Raw genomic sequence first — 23,631 nt, forward strand, 5'->3', positions numbered from 1 at the left:
CTACATGTGACTTTATTAAGTGCAAAAATTATCCAGAAACATTTTACATCCATTTATAACCCTTTTAGAATGAAATGGTCTATTATTACCTTATTTGAAAGGGTCATGAATAATAACGTTGAGCTCTGCTCTAAATAGGCTGTTTCACACAGCGGCTCATTTCAGTAGCTCTGGGTGTGTGCAAACATGTTTAAGCCTGTATCAGATGAAGATACGGATTTTGAGGAATAATAAATTGTGCAGAGATTGGAAATGGAGGATTCTGGATGGTAAGTTTGTGTTTTTTCAGTATGGACCTGCAAAACGTAACATTCACTGGGTTTACATGCAGCCAATAACCCGTTCAAATCCGGAATATTAGCAATAACCCGGTCGCGCACGTCCATGTAAACACCGGCAAAAACCCGAATATGCTCATATTCCTGTTTTTAAAATCCCGAATATTACCCCTGGGTTACCTCTTTTCTAACCCGAAACTTTGGTCATGTAAACGCGCATCAGGATATTCCCATCAAAAGGAACATTGATTTGTGTACTGCGCATGTTCTATTCGCAAGGAATCTTGGTCTTTTGAGTAGAGGAACTTTTTGTATGCGCCAAAAAACCCGCAGGGAGTAGAGGTAAGCATGGCGAGAGAGATGCGCCACACTTTTAGAGCGAGGAGGAAACCAATTGCAACAACCGCGTTTTTCACGGTAAATTAATATATAGCTATTTTTGTTTTTCAAAGCATACATGTATAATAAAGGCCAAATAGATTGTCAATAGTTATGAGAGTAACTTGCTTTTTTGTGTGAATTTGAATTCAAAATGTAATACTATGCTATTCATATTTCGTTAAATACAGTGAATGAATGAAAAAGTTAAAGATGACAGAATAACTGTAGCGTCGTCTGCATCTTGATTCAGTTTCTAAGATTAAAATTACTTTAATTTAACTGATCAACACAAATACAAAGCGGCATAACTGATTGCTTACCAGCATTAAAACCACTTAGAATAAAAACCTTTGGTTTTTTCTTTGTATACAGCGTCCGCTCCGTGGATAAGGATGTTGCAATAACGCCGGTGCACTTATTATTAACTGACTGAATACTTATACCTGACATTTAGATATGAAAGTTTATCATCAACAGTACCTGCGTGAAACATTATAAACATTGATGATCATCTCGACTGTTTCTGCACGTTCTCAGTCCGCTTAATTAAAGGCTTTTCATTCTATCCGCGTGAGGTAAACATTTTTGTTCTGTACTTTTTTACTTGCATGTATTTCTACATATTTTCGGCAAAGTAACACTCAGGATATGCTGTAAGTTATTATAGATAGCATATAAGCTTGTTCTGAAAGGATGACAATTATAAAAATTATCCATCCAGCTTAATTTAGCCAAAATAATGATTTATTCGTTTTCATACTTTATAGATGTTAATTTATCTACTAATATATTATAGAAAATGCCATAAATAAATATTCATTGCCTTCTGTAAGCTATTGCATTCGTTTTGTACATTTATAGGTGCATAAATACTGTCTAATTTTTAATTTCTTTAAGACACGGTTGTGTTCTGTATTTACCGATGCTCTGTAAATATGCACTTAAAAAACCTTCTTGTTAGAAAATCGTTCTTCAATTAATTTTTTTTTTTTCAAAAATATATTTAGCTGAAGGCTAGTATAGCTTGTTAATCTTTTTCTCATAAAAGGAAAGACATGTAACTTAGCGTACCCTGCTTCTACATCGGTGCAGCTTGTTCTGGATTTAAATAATAATTTTATTTTAGTAAATGAAGGCGGTAAAACCGCATTGCGCAATAGTGAGCCACGCAAAATCACCGCATTTACCTTTTAATCACAGTTTACATCGGGACATTGCCAATTCCATGTATACAGGGGTAACTCTCTCTGCTCACGCATGTAAACGGGTTATTCCGAATGTTTCAGAAACCCGAAACCCGACCTTAACCTGACCATAACCCGAATATTTACAGCATGTAAACGTAGTCACTAATAGTAGAACTTTAGCCGAAATGCTATAACATTAACTAGCATATAGCGCTAACTCAGCTGTCACAACTTTGTTATTAGCACTGTAACAACATTGTAATTAAATTAATGTGTAACAGTGTCACAGTCAGTATTATGTTGAGATTGGCCTGTTTTCCATCTTTTGCATGCACAAGGTTTGCATAAAAAGGAGGAAAGAATAGTGTTTGAGGCTCACAGTATGTCATTGTACAGTGTACACAACTCTTATTATTCAACTATGCTCATGTAAATACAGTTTTACATTCTACAGCACCTTTAAAATAAAGTTTATTAAAATTATGACAAAAGTCATCCACTGAATTACCTCTTTATGTAAAAAGTACTGTTCATGTAATATCTTAAGCGTTCCTTCAGGCAGCAGAGGTCCAAGCGATGATTGGTCGATGTGCTCTTTCAATTCCTGGTGGTTCAGCACATCGCTAAAACATACCAGAGGTGAAATTTATTTAGGTTTTATTTTTCTGTTCTATAGCTAAATATGTGCAAGTTAATGCGTAAGCTAATGTTTATTTGAGAGACAATGATGTAAAAACTAGAGGCTAGAATACTAGACAAATCCAGATGTTATACAAGTATATTCAAGAATTATAACAAAGGTTTGCTTTTTTAAATGACTCATCCTAACGTTGCAACTTGGTTCAGTCTCTCTTACCTTGGGTAGTGAAACACAATCCAACGTAATATATAGCAGCAATCCTCAACATCCACCTTAGATCTGGTCAGCTCCTGGAGTCTGGTGGAGAAAGCCTGATGGTAAAGCTGGGCATAAATTCTGCAAATGTCAAAGTCTGGTGGGTAACATTCCCTCAACCGTCTGACCACCACCAGCAGATCGTTTTGTAATTGCTTGCCCAGTCGGCACACTTCTCTCTTCAAGGGAGAAGACAGCTCGTTCGCCCCATTCTCCTGTTCATTTGCATTCTTCATTCGTTTCTCCACAACATCCTTGAGTTGTGTGTCATGGATCTCTCTGAACCTTGTTGGCCTCCATGATGGCCGTTTCTCCACAGCCAGAGTCTCCCAGCGTTTGTCCTGTGCCTCCTCCTGAAGTATGGCAGTCACAGCACTCTTGAGTCTCTCCTGGTTGTCCTCAATGAAGGACTCATTGATAATCATCTCCAGATGAGTGATGAGGTATTGGTATTTATTCGGCAGCTCTCCCTCCTCTTCCTCTGCTCTAGCTGATTTATTCGAACCAAACAGACGTTCCTCAGCAGCCACCAGCAGCTTCTGTGCTTCAGCCAGACGGTTCTGTTCCAGGATTTCATTGAAATCAAGGTCCACTGCAGTTTGTGAAATAACAATTTTGTTGTTTGATGTCTTTTTTTTTAGAAAATTATCCATTGTTAATTAAACGTGTGATATAGCAAAGTACACAATCACACTAACTAGAGTTAGTCTTTATTAGAAAAATTAATTTACATTTTAAAATACATCATTACTTTGTCCTTTTTTACCTGATAGAATTTCAGGCCCCATCTCAGGATCACTAAAGGAACCTTGACAAGAAAATTATATTATTATTGAAAAATAAAAATATATAATTCACTTATAATGTAAAATATTAAACATTTATTGTAAAATAAGTATCTAAAGTAAATGCTGCTTTAACAGACTGTATACTTGGTTTAAGAGACAAGGCCTAAAGTTCAGTCTCAGACAAAAATGCTGTGTTTGAGTTTGTCTGTACATACTGTGGCTTGCGCTGATATAAAATCAGTGCCATTGTTTTAAATGCTAAAAATATCCATAGATTACAATACGTTCAACACTCTGCATGCTCGCCTGATCACACATACTAGAAAGAATGAACACATTGCTCCAATCTTTCATTGGCTTCCAGTCTCTGCTCATACTCATAAATAATTTTACTTTACTTTACCCCGATAAGTGACTGCTAATATTGTTGTACATTTATGTTTGTTTATGATTATCTTGTCCAATATTTGTAAAGCGACTTTGGGTGTTGAAAGGTTCTATATAAATAAAAATTATTATTATTGCATTAAAATTTTGGCTTAAAATGAAAACTTTTAGATTTACTTCAGATCATGGCTTTGAACCGGTTCACGGAACGAAAATGAAAACTAGAAACTTTTGATGTTTTGCAAGGAACAGAAACGAAACTTGAAACTTAAAAAAAACATATGTTAACGTTTATTTAAAAAAATGATAACTGGTTAATATCGTTATTTTGTCGTTCTTCAACAAAATTTCTGTTCAATACTCCGTGAAGTTCACTTCCGGTGGTCGTGGACTCATCAGAGAAATGAGGAGCTTGCCACCAGCAAGTAGCCTACTCGAGCCCAAATCTCTAATGCTCAATCATAAGAGGTAAATATTGTAGGCTACCAAGTATCTCAAGATGTTTGTTTTTTAATACTAATTAGTGTAACTGATCGCAGTTGATCCGTGATCTGTACAAATCACGACCCACAGTTTGGCTCGCTTTCGATTCGCGGATTAATATGCAAATTTAAACAGGGTGAAAGTTGATCATTTGCACGTGTTTCAAATGCTTGCAAATGTTAACACTTAAGTGATTTTAAACAATTTAACTGCAAGAAGCTGCTACAGTGAGCAATTTTCTGTACGCACAGACACACATCCAGTTCAATGTGTCCAGTCCAACTCCAATCAAACATGATTATCCCTATGCCCTACAAAGATCAGAACTCTTGATGTATAAACTTGAGAGAGAGTTGCGCTACTGTGTCTCATACTGTAGTCCATTAACCCTATAACTGTCACTGCCCCTTTTGAGTGGGGGGGTGAAAAGGTGATCTGCACGTTAAAATTACTATAACTCTGGCATTCTTTGGTTTAGAAGCAAAATCTTGGTCTCTTTTTTAAGAAGACAATTTATAGTTTTACACTGAGGTGTTTGAAGTTGTAAATATTAAATGACAAAAAAGTTATACCCGTTTAAATTTATTTTAAATAATAAAAATAATGCAATAAAGTATATACTCTCTAATCAAATGTATATAAAAATTAAAATGTTTTACTCTCAAAACACCACACCAATAAAGACACAAGTCTCAACTAGTTCTGAACCAAATTTTAGGTGAAAATAACAAAAAATGAAGTTTCTGTCACACTTTTAGTGGTTTTACCAACCAAGGCCACTAGGTGTCAACGGTTAGTTGCAATATCTTGTCAAAAGTTGATAAATTACTGTCTCTGCATTGTGTTTAATGCAAAAAGGTTTTGAAATATGAAAACTACATTCTTAGAGCTTTCCAACGATATATAGTTTGTCAAGATTTTTGAAGATTCATATATTCATTTTGAAGAATATTAGAATTATGAATATATACAAATTCATATGGACTCCTACTGGGTCAGTGACAAATAACAAAATGACTGTCCCTACTAAATTTCCATCATCAAATGGCCTTGAAATATGAAAACTACATTCCTAGAGCTTTCCAACAATATATAGTTTTTCAAGATTATTTCAAGTTTATAGGGTATTAGTGTTAAATTTATAATCATTTATATGTATTCCTATGGGGTGAGTGACATTTAACAAAATAACTGTCCCTATACAAATTCTATCATCAAATGGCCTTGAAATATGAAAACTACATTCCCTGAGCTTTCCAACAATATATAGTTTGTCGAGGTTATTTCAGGTTAATGGGATATTTACAAAAAAATATGTAATAACATTTTGGGCCCAACTGTTGGTCTGCGATATTTTAGAAAATGACTCTTACTACATACTTTTTTTTTCAAAATGGTGTTGATATATTAAAACTACATTCTTAGAGCTTTCCAACGGTATATAGTTTGTCAAGATTGGTGTAGGTTTAGACTATGTAATTATTGTTTTAAATATGTAATGCCAAACGTCCCACCTGTGGGACAGTGACAGTTATAGGGTAAAATACATTTGATGAATAAAGAAATGAGAAACAATGTAATTTTCACTTTATGTGGAGCGACTGTTTATGCTGCATCTTCTTCCCTACGCGTCGTTTGGAATTCGTCCTCTGTCTATGTGTGTGCGCGTGTTTAAGTGCACTCAACTAATATAGACATGTGAGAATTACAGTTATGCTGCTCACATAATGTAGCCTTTTTTAATGTTCGATGACAAGATAGGAAAATTATGTAGACTAATAATTTAAGTTTAATGTCCTAATAATCAGCCTACTTATTTGTATGTCCCACAGCCAGTGGCGGAGTGGCAATCGGGAGAGTCAAGACTTTTCCCGGTGGGGTCTGATAATAGCCGGGCTTTCAGTCTTTTGTCATACACTACCGCCACACACATTTCTCAGGGAAAAACTATTAATCTTATATGTAATATGCTGCAGCGTCTATCTGGCCGCACCGATCAAGCCCGTCTCCCTCGGAGTTCTAGTAGACCATGCCGAGTATGCCACTTATCAGCCAATCAAAAAAAAAAAAAAAAAAGAAAGAAAGAGGCTACACAATAGCCAATCAGAAAATAGCATTGTGGTATCTGGGTAAGATTTAACGCAACAACCAATAAAAAAGCATATCCTCGTTCACCCACAGAGGAATGGAGCTCTGCCTCGGAGAGCATCACTTTGAGCAGCACAGAGTAGCCTAAGTCTGATCTCCTGTTTTACAACAAATGCACAACTTGTTTGACATACAATGACAACTTGACTGCTGTTAGAGAATGTTTCCCAAATAATCAGCATTAGTTTTTCATGAGTGACTTTTTTCATGTTTAAGTGCTATGATTGTGTCCTCAGTGCTTCTATCAACCTAGACAATTTGAAAAAGATCAACGCAATAACTTAGTTTTGGTAAACCATTCTCTACAAGCACATGAAAAAATAGGTCATTGAAATTTGGCTCTCCTTATGATGTCATAAGGAGCTCTTATTATAATAATACCACCCCTTAATCTGCACTATCCAACCACAGCACTGCCATTTAGTGCAGAGAAAAGCAAAATTGAGTTTTAACCTCTTCAACCCTGAGGACCCTGTCCCGGGTCCAAAATTTCGTATTTTGACTTAATATAAAATATTCTTTTAATCTTTGATGCTCCATCATGGACCCCAGTAACACATATGAGCTACTGTTTGAAAGCTTAGAGTCTCTACTTTCTGCAGATATGCATCACTTTGACATATCTTTTACTGTAAGAAAGTTATTTACACTTAATTTACACTATCACCCCCCCAATATTTTATCATATCATTTAATATTTACATATTTCATATTTTTCAAAAATGACAAACATGGGCAAGTCTTATATCAAATGAAAGCTCTCACTCTCAGGAATAAGGCTACAGCGTTATTTTTGTTCTAATATCAACACATATCCAACAATCATCGAATGAATAATAAGGTAAAAAATGGTCTTTTGTAAACATATGAGAAACTTGAGTGTGAACTGCCTCAGATAGCACAGATAGCCACAAATGATACACCATCTTTTATTTTAGGTCCTACTCTAAACAATGAGTCCATTCACAGCATTTTCTTTGGTTGTGTGCATAATTAATCCCTAGCTTTTTATTATATGTGCAAAACAAAAAATTAATATTTTTATGAAAAATGTATTTTCACACCCTTTAGTAAAATGAGAATAACTTTTGAATGCGACATGCTAAAGAGTTCATTCTTTTTTTGGTTGTTTACTGTCTGCTGCTGCTAACAACCAGAACTGTCTGCAGTCTGCTAGACCATCCAGAACCAGAGTTATACACTATCAAAGACAGTATTTACAACATAAAAAAGAAAATTTGGTGTTTCATCATATGAAAAACAACATAAATAACAATATTGGTCACAAACAGCAGCTTTTTATGTAACTTCAAAGGGTTTTCTTTAAAATGATATAAAGAAATTGCATTTATTCCACTGAATGTGGTTATGGGGACACTTCAAATGTTTTTAGGCAGAAATTGTATACAAAAAGGGTATTATTCCTCCCTTCAGTTGGAGTAAAATAACTTTTGCATAGATTATGATAGAGAAAAAATTCCTTTTTCCTCTGTAAGCTGACAATTGCTGGAATCAAACAAAACTGTCTGCAGGGACCTGAGATACCCAGGGCCAGAGTTATATACTTTCAAATAAAAACTTTAGAAAAAAACATCAAAAAGCGCCTATTTATTTTTGTGTTTATTAGAGGACTGATATCACATACAACCATGTTGAGCACTTTTAACAGTGTTTTATGTAATTTCAAAGGGTTACCTGTAAAATGATACCAAACTTTTGTATGTAAACCTCTGCATGTGGGTATGGGATGCTTTTGAAATTGGGTAGGCCAAATCCAGGCAAAAATCCCCAAAATAGCTTCAGGGTGTAAGAAGTTAATTGCAACAAACCACCACCATCATTGTGATCAGTGTTTGAATTATATCAGCTCATTTGCATTTTAAAGGATACACCCAAAACGGCACATTTTTGCACACACACCTACAAAGTGGCAATTTTAACATGCTATAATAAATTATTGGTAACACTTTAGAATACTGATCCATTGTTAATGAATAACTAGATATTAAAGTTTGAGGACAAACTTTATGTTGGCTTGACAAAGCCTGGTCTGAACGTTTAAGACAGTTTGACAGAAGTTTGACAGAAGTTTGGTTTAGTAGGCTATCTTGTTGTTAGTATGCTTAAGTATGAAGCTTTTTAAAATAAAGCTAACATAATTTAGCATAAAGCTAGCCTGATTTAGCATGAAGCTAACATGATTTAGCATAAAGTCAGCATAAAGCTAATATGTTTAAAGACCCAACCGCCATGTCTCTATGATGTTCTGATGCGGAGATATAAGGCTTTGTTTGTTCCGTTGCTAGGGTACTAAGTTTGGTTGCTAGGCAGAAAATTGGCATCCCATAATGATTACACTTCAAGCCACAAGTAAAACCGTCCAACCCCCATGTCTCTATGATGTTCTGATGCGGAGATGTAAGGCTTTGTTTGTTCTGTTGCTAGGGTACTAAGTTTGGTTGCTAGGGAGAAAATCGGCATCCCATAATGATTACACTTCAAGCCACAAGTAAAACGGTCCAACCCCCGTGTCTCTATGATGTTCTGATGCGGAGATATAAGGCTTTGTTTATTCCGTTGCTAGGGTACTAAGTTTGGTTGCTATGGATAAAATTGGCATCCCATAATGATCAACCTTCAAGCCACAAGTAAAACGGTCCAACCCCCGTGTCTCTATGATGTTCTGAAGCGGAGATATAAGGCTTTGTTTATTCCGTTGCTAGGGTACTAAGTTTGGTTGCTAGGGAGAAAATTGGCATCCCATAATGATCAACCTTCAAGCCACAAGTAAAACGGTCCAACCCCCGTGTCTCTAAGATGTTTTGAAGCGGAGAAATAAGGCTTTGTTTATTCCGTTGCTAGGGTACTTAGTTTGGTTGCTAGGGAGAAAATTGGCATCCCATAATGATCACACTTCAAGCCGCAAGTAAAACGGTCCAACCCCCGTGTCTCTAAATGTTCTGAAGCAGAGATATAAGGCTTTGTTTATTCCGTTGCTAGGGTACTAAGTTTGGTTGCTAGGGAGGAAATTGGCATCCCATAATAATCAACCTTCAAGCCACAAGTAAAACGGTCCAACCCCCGTGTCTCTAAGATGTTTTGAAGCGGAGAAATAAGGCTTTGTTTATTCCGTTGCTAGGGTACTAAGTTTGGTTGCTAGGGAGAAAATTGGCATCCCATAATGATCAACCTTCAAGCCACAAGTAAAACGGTCCAACCCCCGTGTCTCTATGATGTTTTGAAGCGGAGAAATAAGGCTTTGTTTATTCCGTTGCTAGGGTACTAAGTTTGGTTGCTAGGGAGGAAATTGGCATGCCATAATAATCAACCTTCAAGCCACAAGTAAAACGGTCCAACCCCCGTGTCTCTAAGATGTTCTGAAGCGGAGAAATAAGGCTTTGTTTATTCCGTTGCTAGGGTACTAAGTTTGGTTGCTAGGGAGAAAATTGGCATCCCATAATGATTACACTTCAAGCCACAAGTCAAACGGTCCAACCCCCATGTCTCTATGATGTTCTGAAGCGGAGATATAAGGCTTTGTTTATTCCGTTGCTAGGGTACTAAGTTTGGTTGCTAGGGAGAAAAATGGCATCCCATAATGATCAACCTTCAAGCCACAAGTAAAACGGTCCAACCCCCATGTCTCTATGATGTTCTGAAGCGGAGATATAAGGCTTTGTTTATTCCGTTGCTAGGGTACTAAGTTTGGTTGCTAGGGAGAAAATTGGCATCCCATAATGATCAACCTTCAAGCCACAAGTAAAACGGTCCAACCCCCATGTCTCTATGATGTTCTGAAGCGGAGATATAAGGCTTTGTTTATTCCGTTGCTAGGGTACTAAGTTTGGTTGCTAGGGAGAAAATTGGCATCCCATAATGATCAACCTTCAAGCCACAAGTAAAACGGTCCAACCCCCATGTCTCTACGACACTCTAAAGTGAAGATATTTCATCTGGGACGCTTTTATTCCTTTATATGGGCATGTTTCCTGCCCCATTATAAGTCAATGAGAAATTTTGGGGGCCTCTTACACCCCAGGGGTACAGCTTACACCCCAATGTGATGTATGTTCTTACAGAGCCTGCCAGCCTCTTCAAATGTGGTAACCCACAAGTTTCTACAAATTTCTCGCTTGCAGCTATGACCCGTCAAAGTTTGTCGCAATGTTAAGTCAATGGAAAATTTGGGGTGTTTGAGCACCCCGTTTAGGAATTCGGTAGGTCCCATCAGTTAGAAAAGTCATAGCAACAATCTACGTACCAGTCTTAAAAGTTTTGTAAAGTTTTGTGGGTGTAGCTTGAAAGCTCTAGGAGGAGTTACTGTGAGAAAAAGTTTGTACCAGAAGAATAATAATAACTAGATAGAAAAGTTTGAAGACAAACTTTATGTTGGCTTGACAAAGCCTAGCCTGAACGTTTAAAACAGATTGAGAGAAATTTAAAACAAGTTTAGTTTAGTATTATAACTTTCCGTAAACATGATACCAAAAGTTACCATGTTAGCATGTTTAGCACTAAGTTAGCATGATGCTAACATGAATTAGCATGAAGCTTGCATGATGCTAACATGAATTAGCATGAAACTAGCATGATGCTAACATGAATTAGCGTGAAGCTAACATGAATTAGCATGAAGCTAACATGATGCTAACATGAATTAGCATGAAGCTAGCATGATGCTAACATGAATTAGCATGAAGCTAGCATGATGCTAACATGAATTAGCATGAAGCTAGCATGATGCTAACATGAATTAGCATGAAGCTAGCATGATGCTAACATGAATTAGCATGAAGCTAGCATGATGCTAACATGAATTAGCATGAAGCTAGCATGATGCTAACATGAATTAGCATGAAGCTAGCATGATGCTAACATGAATTAGCATGAAGCTAACATGATGCTAACATGAATTAGCGTGAATCTAGCATGATGCTAACATGAATTAGCATGAAGCTAGCATGATGTTAACATGAATTAGCATGAAGCTAGCATGATGCTAACATGAATTAACATGAAGCTAGCATGATGCCAACATGAATTAGCATGAAGCTAGCATGATGCTAACATGAATAAGCATGAAGCTAGCATGATGCTAACATGAATAAGCATGAAGCTAACATGATGCTAACATGAATTAGCATGAAGCTAGCATGATGCTTACATGAATTATCATGAAGCTAGCATGATGTTAACATGAATTAGCATGAAGCTAGCATGATGCTAACATGAATTAGCATGAAGCTAGCATGACGCTAGCATGATTAGCAGGAAGCTAGCATGATGCTAGCATGATTAGCACGAAGCTAACATGAATTAGCATGAAGCTAGCACGACGCTAACATGAATTAGCATGAAGCTAGCACGACGCTAACATGAATTAGCATGAAGCTAGCACGACGTTACATGAATTAGCATGAAGCTAGCACGACGGTAACATGAATTAGCATGAAGCTAGCACAATGCTAACATGAATTAGCATGAAGCTAGCACAATGCTAACATGAATTAGCATGAAGCTAGCACGATGCTAACATGAATTAGCATGAAGCTAGCACGATGCTAACATGAATTAGCATGAAGCTAGCACGATGCTAACATGAATTAGCATGAAGCTAGCACAAAGCTAACATGAATTAGCATGAAGCTAGCACGATGCTAACATGAATTAGCATGAAGCTAGCACGATGCTAACATGAATTAGCATGAAGCTAGCACGATGCTAACATGAATTAGCATGAAGCTAGCACGATGCTAACATGAATTAGCATGAAGCTAGCACGATGCTAACATGAATTAGCATGAAGCTAGCACGATGCTAACATGAATTAGCATGAAGCTAGCACGAAGCTAACATGAATTAGCATGAAGCTAGCACGATGCTAACATGAATTAGCATGAAGTTAGCATGATGCTAACATGAATTAGTATGAAGCTAGCATGATGCTAACATGATTAGCATGAAGTTAGCAAGATTTATTATGAAATTAGCATAAAGCTAGCACGAAACTAGCATGAAGTTAGTATGACTTAGCATGGAGCTAGCATAAGGCTAACATGACCAAAAGACCCAACCCCCATGTCTCTATGATGTTCGGATCCAGAGATATAAGGCTTTGTTTATTATGTTGCTAGGGTGCTCATATTTGGTTGCTAGGGGCGTGGCTTAATACCTCAATAAGAATCCTCCGAGACTGATTGGATGCCTGAGTAAAATGAGCCCACCCCCATGTCTCTGTGACACTGTGCTGCAAAGATATCCATCTGGGCATTTTATAATGGCAGTCTATGGGATATGTTGCTAGGGTGCCCAAAAATGGTTGCTAGGGGCGTGGCTTAATAGCTATGGGGCGATCCTGAGAGACTGATTGGATGCCTGACTAAATTGAGCCCACCCCCATGTCTCTACGACACTCTAAAGTGAAGATATTCCATCTGGGACACTTTTATTCCCTTATATGGGCATGTTCCCTGCCCCATTATAAGTCAATGGGGAAATTTGGGTGCCCCTTACACCCCAGGGGTGAAACTTACACCCCAATGTGATGTATGTTCTTACAGAGCCTGCCAGCCTCTTCAAATGTGGTAACCCACAAGTTTCTACAAATTTCTCGCTTGCAGCTATGACCCGTCAAAGTTTGTCGCAATGTTAAGTCAATGGAAAATTTGGGGTGTTTGAGCGCCCCGTTTAGGAATTCGGTAGGTCCCATCAGTTAGAAAAGTCATAGCAACAATCTACGTACCAGTCTTAAAAGTTTTGTAAAGTTTTGTGGGTGTAGCTTGAAAGCTCTAGGAGGAGTTACTGTGAGAAAAAGTTTGTACCAGAAGAATAATAATAATAATAATAAGCTTAGATCGAAGAACAGTATGTTGGCTTTGTCAAGCCAACATAACTAGATATAAAAGTTTGAGGACAAACTTTATGTTGGCTTGACAAAGCGTAGACTGAACGTTTAAAACGGTTTGACAGAAGATTAGTTTTGTAGGCTATCTGGCTGTTAGTATGTTTGAGTATGAAGCTAACATGATTTAACATGAAACCATCATGATTTAACATGATGTTAGCATGATTAGCCTGAAGCTAGCATGATTAGCATGGAGCTAGCATGATGTTAGCATGATTAGCATGATGTTAGCACGAAGTTAGCATGATTAGCATGATGCTAACATGAATTAGCATGAAGCTAGCATGATGCTAACATGAATTAGCATGAAGCTAGCATGATGCTAACATGAATTAGCATGATGCTAACATGATTTAGCATGAAGTTAGCATGATGCTAACATGAATTAGCATGAAGGTAGCATGATGCTAACATGAATTAGCATGATGCTAACATGAATTAGCATGATGCTAGCATGATGCTAACATGAATTAGCATGAAGCTAGCATGATGCTAACATGAATTAACATGAAGCTAGCATGAAGCTAACATGAATTAGCATGAAGCTAGCATGATGTTAACATGAATTAGCATGAAGCTAGCATGATGCTAACATGAATTAGCATGAAGCTAGCATGATGCTAACATGAATTAGCATGAAGCTAGCATGATGTTAACATGAATTAGCATGAAGCTAGCATGATGCTAACATGAATTAGCATGAAGCTAGCATGATGCTAACATGAATTAGCATGAAGCTAGCATGATGCTGACATGAATTAGCATGAAGCTAGCATGATGCTAACATGAATTAGCATGAAGCTAGCATGAAGCTAACATGAATTAGCATGAAGCTAGCATGATGCTAACATGAATTAGCATGAAGCTAGCATGATGCTAACATGAATTAGCATGAAGCTAGCATGATGCTAACATGAATTAGCATGAAGCTAAAATGATGCTAACATGAATTAGCATGAAGCTAGCATGATGTTAACATGATTTAACTTGAAGCTAGCATGATGCTAACATGATTTAGCATGAAGTTAGACAGATTTATTATGAAATTAGCATAAAGCTAGCATGAAACTAGCATGAAGCTAGTATGACTTAGCATGAAGCTAGCATGAAGCTAACATGAATTAGCATGAAGCTAGCATGAAGCTAACATGAATTAACATGAAGCTAACATGAATTAGCATGAAGCTAGCATGAAGCTAACATGAATTAGCATGAAGCTAGCATGATGCTAACATGAATTAGCATGAAGCTAGCATGATGCTAACATGAATTAGCATGAAGCTAGCATGATGCTAACATGAATTAGCATGAAGCTAGCATGAATTAGCTTGAAGCTAGCATGATGCTAACATGAATTAGCATGAAGATAGCATGATGTTAACATGATTTAACGTGAAGCTAGCATGATGCTAACATGATTTAGCATGAAGTTAGACAGATTTATTATGAAATTAGCATAAAGCTAGCATGAAACTAGCATGAAGCTAGTATGACTTAGCATGAAGCTAGCATGAAGCTAACACAACCAAAAGACCCAACCCCCATGTCTCTATGATTTTCGGATCCAGAGATATAAGGCTTTGTTTATTATGTTGCTAGGGTGCTTATATTTGGTTGCTAGGGGCGTGGCTTAATACCTCAATAAGAATCCTCAGAGACTGATTGGATGCCTGAGTAAAATGAGCCCACCCCCATATCTCTATGACACTCTAAAGTGAAGATATTCCATCTGGGACACTTTTATTCCCTTATATGGGCATGTTTCCTGCCCCATTATAAGTCAATGGGGAAATTTGGGTGCCTCTTACACCCCAGGGGTACAGCTTACACCCCATTGTGATGTATGTTCTTACAGAGCCTGCCAGCCTCTTCAAATGTGGTAACCCACAAGTTTCTACAAATTTCTCGCTTGCAGCTATGACCCGTCAAAGTTTGTCGCAATGTTAAGTCAATGGAAAATTTGGGGTGTTTGAGCGCCCCGTTTAGGAATTCGGTAGGTCCCATCAGTTAGAAAAGTCATAGCAACAATCTACGTACCAGTCTTAAAAGTTTTGTAAAGTTTTGTGGGTGTAGCTTGAAAGCTCTAGGAGGAGTTACTGTGAGAAAAAGTTTGTACCAGAATAATAATAATAATAATAACTAGATAGGTACATTTCCTGAAGAAAATGTGAAGTGGTGCTTGCCGTGGCAAAATTCTCGGGACAATATATGATTATACTCCAACCCAAAAGTAAAACGTTCCAACCCACTATCCACTAGTGATTACACTCAGAGTCACAAGTCAAACGGTCCAACCCCCGTGTCTCTACGATGTTCTGATGCGGAGATATAAGGGTTTGTTTACACTGTTGCTAGGGTACTGTATTTGGTTGCTAGGGAAAAAATTGGCATCCACTAGTGATTACATGCCGAGTCACGAGTAAAACGGTCCAACCCCCGTGTCTCTACGATGTTCTGATGCAGAGATATAAGGCTTTGTTTACACTGTTGCTAGGGTACTGTATTTGGTTGCTAGGGAAAAAAATTGGCATCCACTAGTGATTACATGCCGAGTCACGAGTAAAACGGTCCAACCCCCGTGTCTCTACGATGTTCTGATGCTGAGTTATAAGGCTTTGTTTACACTGTTGCTAGGGTACTGCATTTGGTTGCTAGGGAAAAAATTGGCATCCACTAGTGATTACATGCCGAGTCACGGGTAAAACGGTCCAACCCCCGTGTCTCTACGATGTTCTGATGCGGAGATATAAGGCTTTGTTTACACTGTTGCTAGGGTACTGTATTTGGTTGCTAGGGAAAAAATTGGTATCCACTGGTGATTACACTCTAAGTCACAAGTCAAACGGTCCAACCCCCGTGTCTCTACGATGTTCTGATGCGGAGATATAAGGGTTTGTTTACACTGTTGCTAGGGTACTGTATTTGGTTGCTAGGGAAAAAATTGGCATCCACTAGTGATTACATGCCGAGTCACGAGTAAAACGGTCCAACCCCCGTGTCTCTACGATGTTCTGATGCTGAGTTATAAGGCTTTGTTTACACTGTTGCTAGGGTACTGTATTTGGTTGCTAGGGAAAAAATTGGCATCCACTAGTGATTACATGCCGATTCACGGGTAAAACGGTCCAACCCCCGTGTCTCTACGATGTTCTGATGCGGAGATATAAGGCTTTGTTTACACTGTTGCTAGGGTACTGTATTTGGTTGCTAGGGAAAAAATTGGCATCCACTAGTGATTACACTCTGATTCACGAGTCAAACGGTCCAACCCCCGTGTCTCTACGATGTTCTGATGCGGAGATATAAGGCTTTGTTTACTCTGTTGCTAGGGTACTGTATTTGGTTGCTAGGGAAAAAAATGGCATCCCATAATGATTACACTCTGAGTCACGAGTCAAACGGTCCAACCCCCGTGTCTCTACGATGTTCTGATGCGGAGATATAAGGCTTTGTTTACTCTGTTGCTAGGGTACTGTATTTGGTTGCTAGGGAAAAAATTGGCATCCCATAATGATTACACTCTGAGTCACGAGTCAAACGGTCCAACCCCCGTGTCTCTACGATGTTCTGATGCGGAGATATAAGGCTTTGTTTACTCTGTTGCTAGGGTACTGTATTTGGTTGCTAGGGAAAAAATTGGCATCCCATAATGATTACACTCTGAGTCACGAGTCAAACGGTCCAACCCCCGTGTCTCTACGATGTTCTGATGCGGAGATATAAGGTTTTGTTTACTCTGTTGCTAGGGTACTGTATTTGGTTGCTAGGGAAAAAATTGGCATCCCATAATGATTACACTCCGAGTCACGAGTCAAACGGTCCAACCCCCGTGTCTCTACGATGTTCTGATGCGGAGATATAAGGCTTTGTTTACTCTGTTGCTAGGGTACTGTATTTGGTTGCTAGGGAAAAAATTGGCATCCCATAATGATTACACTCTGAGTCACTAGTCAAATGGTCCAACCCCCGTGTCTCTACGATGTTCTGGTGCGGAGATATAAGGCTTTGTTTACTCTGTTGCTAAGGTACTGTATTTGGTTGCTAGGGAAAAAAATGGCATCCCATAATGATTACACTCTGAGTCATGAGTAAAACGGTCCAACCCCCGTGTCTCTACGATGTTCTGGTGCGGAGATATAAGGCTTTGTTTACTCTGTTGCTAGGGTACTGTATTTGGTTGCTAGGGAAAAAATTGGCATCCCATAATGATTACACTCCGAGTCACAAGTCAAAAGGTCCAACCCCCGTGTCTCTACGATGTTCTGGTGCGGAGATATAAGGCTTTGTTTACTCTGTTGCTAGGGTACTGTATTTGGTTGCTAGGGAAAAAATTGGCATCCCATAATGATTACACTCCGAGTCACAAGTCAAAAGGTCCAACCCCCGTGTCTCTACGATGTTCTGGTGCGGAGATATAAGGCTTTGTTTACTCTGTTGCTAGGGTACTGTATTTGGTTGCTAGGGAAAAAATTGGCATCCCATAATGATTACACTCCGAGTCACAAGTCAAAAGGTCCAACCCCCGTGTCTCTACGATGTTCTGGTGCGGAGATATAAGGCTTTGTTTACTCTGTTGCTAGGGTACTGTATTTGGTTGCTAGGGAAAAAATTGGCATCCCATAATGATTACACTCCGAGTCACGAGTCAAACGGTCCAACCCCCGTGTCTCTACGATGTTCTGATGCGGAGATATAAGGCTTTGTTAACTCTGTTGCTAGGGTACTGTATTTGGTTGCTAGGGAAAAAATTGGCATCCCATAATGATTACACTCTGAGTCACTAGTCAAACGGTCCAACCCCCGTGTCTCTACGATGTTCTGGTGCGGAGATATAAGGCTTTGTTTACTCTGTTGCTAAGGTACTGTATTTGGTTGCTAGGGAAAAAAATGGCATCCCATAATGATTACACTCTGAGTCATGAGTAAAACGGTCCAACCCCCGTGTCTCTACGATGTTCTGGTGCGGAGATATAAGGCTTTGTTTACTCTGTTGCTAGGGTACTGTATTTGGTTGCTAGGGAAAAAATTGGCATCCCATAATGATTACACTCCGAGTCACAAGTCAAAAGGTCCAACCCCCGTGTCTCTACGATGTTCTGGTGCGGAGATATAAGGCTTTGTTTACTCTGTTGCTAGGGTACTGTATTTGGTTGCTAGGGAAAAAATTGGCATCCCATAATGATTACACTCTGAGTCATGAGTAAAACGGTCCAACCCCCGTGTCTCTACGACATTGTAAAGCGAAGATATCCCATCTGGAACTTTTTTATTCCCTTATATGGGCATGTTTCCTGCCCCATTATAAGTCAATGGGCATTTTCGGGTGCCTCTTACACCCCAGGGGTACAGCTTACACCCCTATGTGATGTATGTTCTTACAGAGTCTATCACCCTCTTCAAATGTTGTAACCTACATGTTTCTACAAAATCCTCAAGCGGAGCTATGACCCGTCAAAGTTCGGCCCAATGTTAAGTCAATGGGATTTTTCGGGTGGTTTTTCGCCCCCCTTTCGAAAATCCTTCACCCGCTCGCTTATAAAAGTCATAGCACACCTCTCCTTAATAATCCGGTCGATTTGAGCCCTCTTTCATGGGACTGTGGCAAACCGTGCGGGACGAGTTACGCGCCGAAAAAGTGTGCAGACATAAGAATAATAAGATATAATAAGTATGAGCAATAATAATAGTGATGCTTTGCATAAATGCAAGCACCACTAATAATAATAAGCTTAGATACAACAACAGTATGTTGGCTTTGTCAAGCCAACATAATAATAACTAGATAGGTACATTTCCTGAAGAAAATGTGAAGTGGTGCTTGCCGTGGCAATTTCGGGGAACAATATATGATTATACTCTAAGTCACGAGTCAAACGGTCCAACCCCTGTGTCTCTACGATGTTCTGATGCGGAGATATAAGGCTTTGTTTACTCTGTTGCTAGGGTACTGTATTTGGTTGCTAGGGAAAAAAATGGCATCCACTAGTGATTACCCTCCGAGTCACGAGTCAAACGGTCCAAACCCCATGTCTCTACGATGTTCTGATGCGGAGATATAAGGCTTTGTTTACTCTGTTGCTAGGGTACTGTATTTGGTTGCTAGGGAAAAAAATTGCATCCACTAGTGATTACCCTCCGAGTCATGAGTCAAACGGTCCAACCCCCGTGTCTCTACGATGTTCTGATGCGGAGATATAAGGCTTTGTTTACTCTGTTGCTAGGGTACTGTATTTGGTTGCTAGGGAAAAAAATGGCATCCACTAGTGATTACCCCCCGAGTCACGAGTCAAACGGTCCAAACCCCATGTCTCTACGATGTTCTGATGCGGAGATATAAGGCTTTGTTTACTCTGTTGCTAGGGTACTGTATTTGGTTGCTAGGGGAAAAAATGGCATCCACTAGTGATTACCCTCCGAGTCATGAGTCAAACGGTCCAACCCCCATGTCTCTACGATGTTCTGATGTGGAGATATAAGGCTTTGTTTACTCTGTTGCTAGGGTACTGTATTTGGTTGCTAGGGGCGTGGCTTGGGAGTGGCCAATGATGTGCCCAGGGATTACACTCCGAGTCACAAGTAAAACGGTCCAACCCCCGTGTCTCTACGATGTTCTGATGCGGAGATATAAGGCTTTGTTTACTCTGTTGCTAGGGTACTGTATTTGGTTGCTAGGGGCGTGGCTTGGGAGTGGCCAATGATGTGCCCAGTGATTACACTCCGAGTCACAAGTAAAACGGTCCAAACCCCATGTCTCTACGATGTTCTGATGCGGAGATATAAGGCTTTGTTTATTCGGTTGCTAGGGTGCTCAAATTTGGTTGCTAGGGGCGTGGCTTGGGAGTGGCCAATGATGTGCCCAATTGTTACACCCCTAGTCACAAGTAAAACGGTCCAACCCCCGTGTCTCTACGATGTTCTGATGCCGAGATATAACTGTTTGTATTTTATGTTGCTAGGGTGCTCAAAAGTGGTTGCTAGGGGCGTGGCTTAGTAAGTCTGTAAGAATCCTGAGAGACTGATTGGATGCCTGAGTAAAATGAGCCCACCCCCATGTCTCTATGACACTGTGGTGCAAAGATATCCATCCGGGCATTTTATAATGGCAGTCTATGGTATAGGTTGCTAGGGTGCCCAAAATGGTTGCTATGGTAACCTTACACCCCATTGTGGGGTACGTCCTGACAGAGTCTAGCACCCTCTTCAAATTTAGTAACCCACATGTTTCTATGAAATCCTGGCTCGGACCTATGACCCGTCAAAATTTTTGCAATGGTAAGTCTATGGGATTTTGCCCCATTGACTTTTCATTGGGACACTTTTGGGTACCTCTTACACCCCAGGGGTACAACTTACACCCCATTGTGATCTATGTTTTTACAGAGCCTACCACCCTCTTCAAATGTTGTAACCCACATGTTTCTACAAAATCCACGAGCGGAGCTATGACCCATCAAAGTTGGGCCCAATGTTAAGTCAATGGGATTTTTGGGGTGGTTTTACGCCCCCCTTTCGGAAATCCTGCACCCGATCCCTTATAAAAGTCATAGCACACCTCTCCTCAATAATCCGGTCGATTTGAGCCCTCTTTCATGGGTCTACAACAAAGCGTGCGGGACGAGTTAATCGCCGAAAAAAGTGTCCGGATGTAAGAATAAAATATAATAATAACTAGATAGGTACATTTCCTGAAGAAAATGTGAAGTGGTGCTTGCCGTGGCAAATTTCGGGGGACAATATAAGATTATACTCCAAGCCAAAAGTAAAACAATTCAACCCACATGTCTCTACGATATTCCGATGCGAAGATATAAGGCTTTGTTTATTCGGTTGCTAGGGTACTGTATTTGGTTGCTAGGGAGAAAATTGGCATCCACTAGTGATTACACTCCGAGTCACGAGTCAAACGGTCAAACCCCCGTGTCTCTACGATGTTCTGATGCGGAGATATAAGTCTTTGTTTACTCTGTTGCTAGGTTACTGTATTTGGTTGCTAGGGAAAAAATTGGCATCCACTAGTGATTACACTCCGAGATACGAGTCAAACGGTCCAACCCCCGTGTCTCTGCGATGTTCTGATGTGGAGATAAAAGGCTTTGTTTACTCTGTTGCTAGGGTAATGTATTTGGTTGCTAGGGAGAAAATTGGCATCCACTAGTGATTACACTCCGAGTCACGAGTCAAACGGTCCAAACCCCGTGTCTCTACGATGTTCTGATGCGGAGATATAAGGGTTTGTTTACTCTGTTGCTAGGGTACTGTATTTGGTTGCTAGGGAAAAAAATGGCATCCACTAGTGATTACCCTCCGAGTCACGAGTCAAACGGTCCAAACCCCATGTCTCTACGATGTTCTGATGCGGAGATATAAGGCTTTGTTTACTCTGTTGCTAGGGTACTGTATTTGGTTGCTAGGGAAAAAAATGGCATGCACTAGTGATTACCCTCCGAGTCATGAGTCAAACGGTCCAACCCCCATGTCTCTACGATGTTCTGATGTGGAGATATAAGGCTTTGTTTACTCTGTTGCTAGGGTACTGTATTTGGTTGCTAGGGGCGTGGCTTGGGAGTGGCCAATGATGTGCCCAGTGATTACACTCCGAGGCACAAGTAAAACGGTCCAACCCCCGTGTCTCTACGATGTTCTGATGCGGAGATATAAGGCTTTGTTTACTCTGTTGCTAGGGTACTGTATTTGGTTGCTAGGGGCGTGGCTTGGGAGTGGCCAATTATGTGCCCAGTGATTACACTCCGAGTCACAAGTAAAACGGTCCAACCCCCGTGTCTCTACGATGTTCTGATGCGGAGATATAAGGCTTTGTTTACTCTGTTGCTAGGGTACTGTATTTGGTTGTTAGGGGCGTGGCTTGGGAGTGGCCAATGATGTGCCCAGTGATTACACTCCGAGTCACAAGTAAAACGGTCCAACCCCCGTGTTTCTACGATGTTCTGATGCGGAGAAATAAGGATTTGTTTATTCGGTTGCTAGGGTGCTCCAATTTGGTTGCTAGGGGCGTGGCTTGGGAGTGGCCAATGATGCGGCCAGTGATTACCCTCCGAGTCACGAGTAAAACGGTCCAACCCCCGTGATTCTATGATGTTCTGATGCAGAGATATAAGGCTTTGTTTATTCGGTTGCTAGGGTGCTCATATTTGGTTGCTAGGGGCGTGGCTTGGGAGTGGCCAATGATGTCGCAAGTTATTACGCTCTGAGTCACAAGTAAAATGGTCCAACCCCACTGTCTCTACGATGTTCTGATGCGGAGAAATAAGGATTTGTTTATTCGGTTGCTAGGGTGCTCCAATTTGGTTGCTAGGGGCGTGGCTTGGGAGTGGCCATTGATGCGGCCAGTGATTACCCTCCGAGTCATGAGTAAAACGGTCCAACCCCCATGATTCCACGATGTTCTGATGTCGAGATATAACTGTTTGAATTTTATGTTGCTAGGGTGCTTAAAAGTGGTTGCTAGGGGCGTGGCTTAATAGCTCTGGGACTATCCTGATAAATTGATTGGATGGCTGAGTAAAATGAGCCCACCCCCATGTCTCTACGACATTGTAAAGCGAAGATATCCCATCTGGAACTTTTTTATTCCCTTATATGGGCATGTTTCCTGCCCCATTATAAGTCAATGGGAATTTTCGGGTGCCTCTTACACCCCAGGGGTGCAGCTTACACCCCAATGTGATGTATGTTCTTACAGAGTCTATCACCCTCTTCAAATGTTGTAACCTACATGTTTCGACAAAATCCTCAAACGGAGCTATGACCCGTCAAAGTTCGGCCCAATGTTAAGTCAATGGGATTTTTCGGTTGGTTTTTCGCCCCCCTTTCGAAAATCCTGCACCCGATCGCTTATAAAAGTCATAGCACACCTCTCCTTAATAATCCGGTCGATTTGAGCCCTCTTTCATGGGACTGTGGCAAACCGTGCGGGACGAGTTACGCGCCGAAAAAGTGTGCAGACATAAGAATAAGATATAACTAGATAGGTACATTTCCTGAAGAAAATGTGAAGTGGTGCTTGCCGTGGCAAAATTCTCGGGACAATATATGATTATACTCCAACCCAAAAGTAAAACGTTCCAACCCACTATCCACTAGTGATTACACTCAGAGTCACGAGTTAAACGGTCCAACCCCCGTGTCTCTACGATGTTCTGATGCGGAGATATAAGGCTTT

At 39.9% G+C, this 23,631-nt stretch overlaps 1 protein-coding gene across 1 annotated transcript in view; it reads right to left on the bottom strand.

Moving 5' to 3' along the window:
* Positions 1–23,631, bottom strand: part of LOC135739008 (tumor necrosis factor alpha-induced protein 2-like) — a 93,991-nt gene that overhangs the window by 8,649 nt on the left and 61,711 nt on the right. Inside the window, exons 2-4 of the mRNA XM_065257254.1 lie at positions 3,508–3,549; positions 2,703–3,333; positions 2,355–2,469 (exon numbers count right to left, since the gene is read on the bottom strand). Coding sequence (XP_065113326.1) covers positions 2,355–2,469; positions 2,703–3,333; positions 3,508–3,529 — 768 coding nt within the window. The 5' untranslated portion in view covers positions 3,530–3,549. The remainder of the gene's footprint in view (positions 1–2,354; positions 2,470–2,702; positions 3,334–3,507; positions 3,550–23,631) is intronic.

This window comes from Paramisgurnus dabryanus, chromosome 12 (genome assembly GCF_030506205.2).
Source record: "Paramisgurnus dabryanus chromosome 12, PD_genome_1.1, whole genome shotgun sequence".
In the NCBI taxonomy this organism is placed as follows: Eukaryota; Metazoa; Chordata; class Actinopteri; order Cypriniformes; family Cobitidae; genus Paramisgurnus; species Paramisgurnus dabryanus.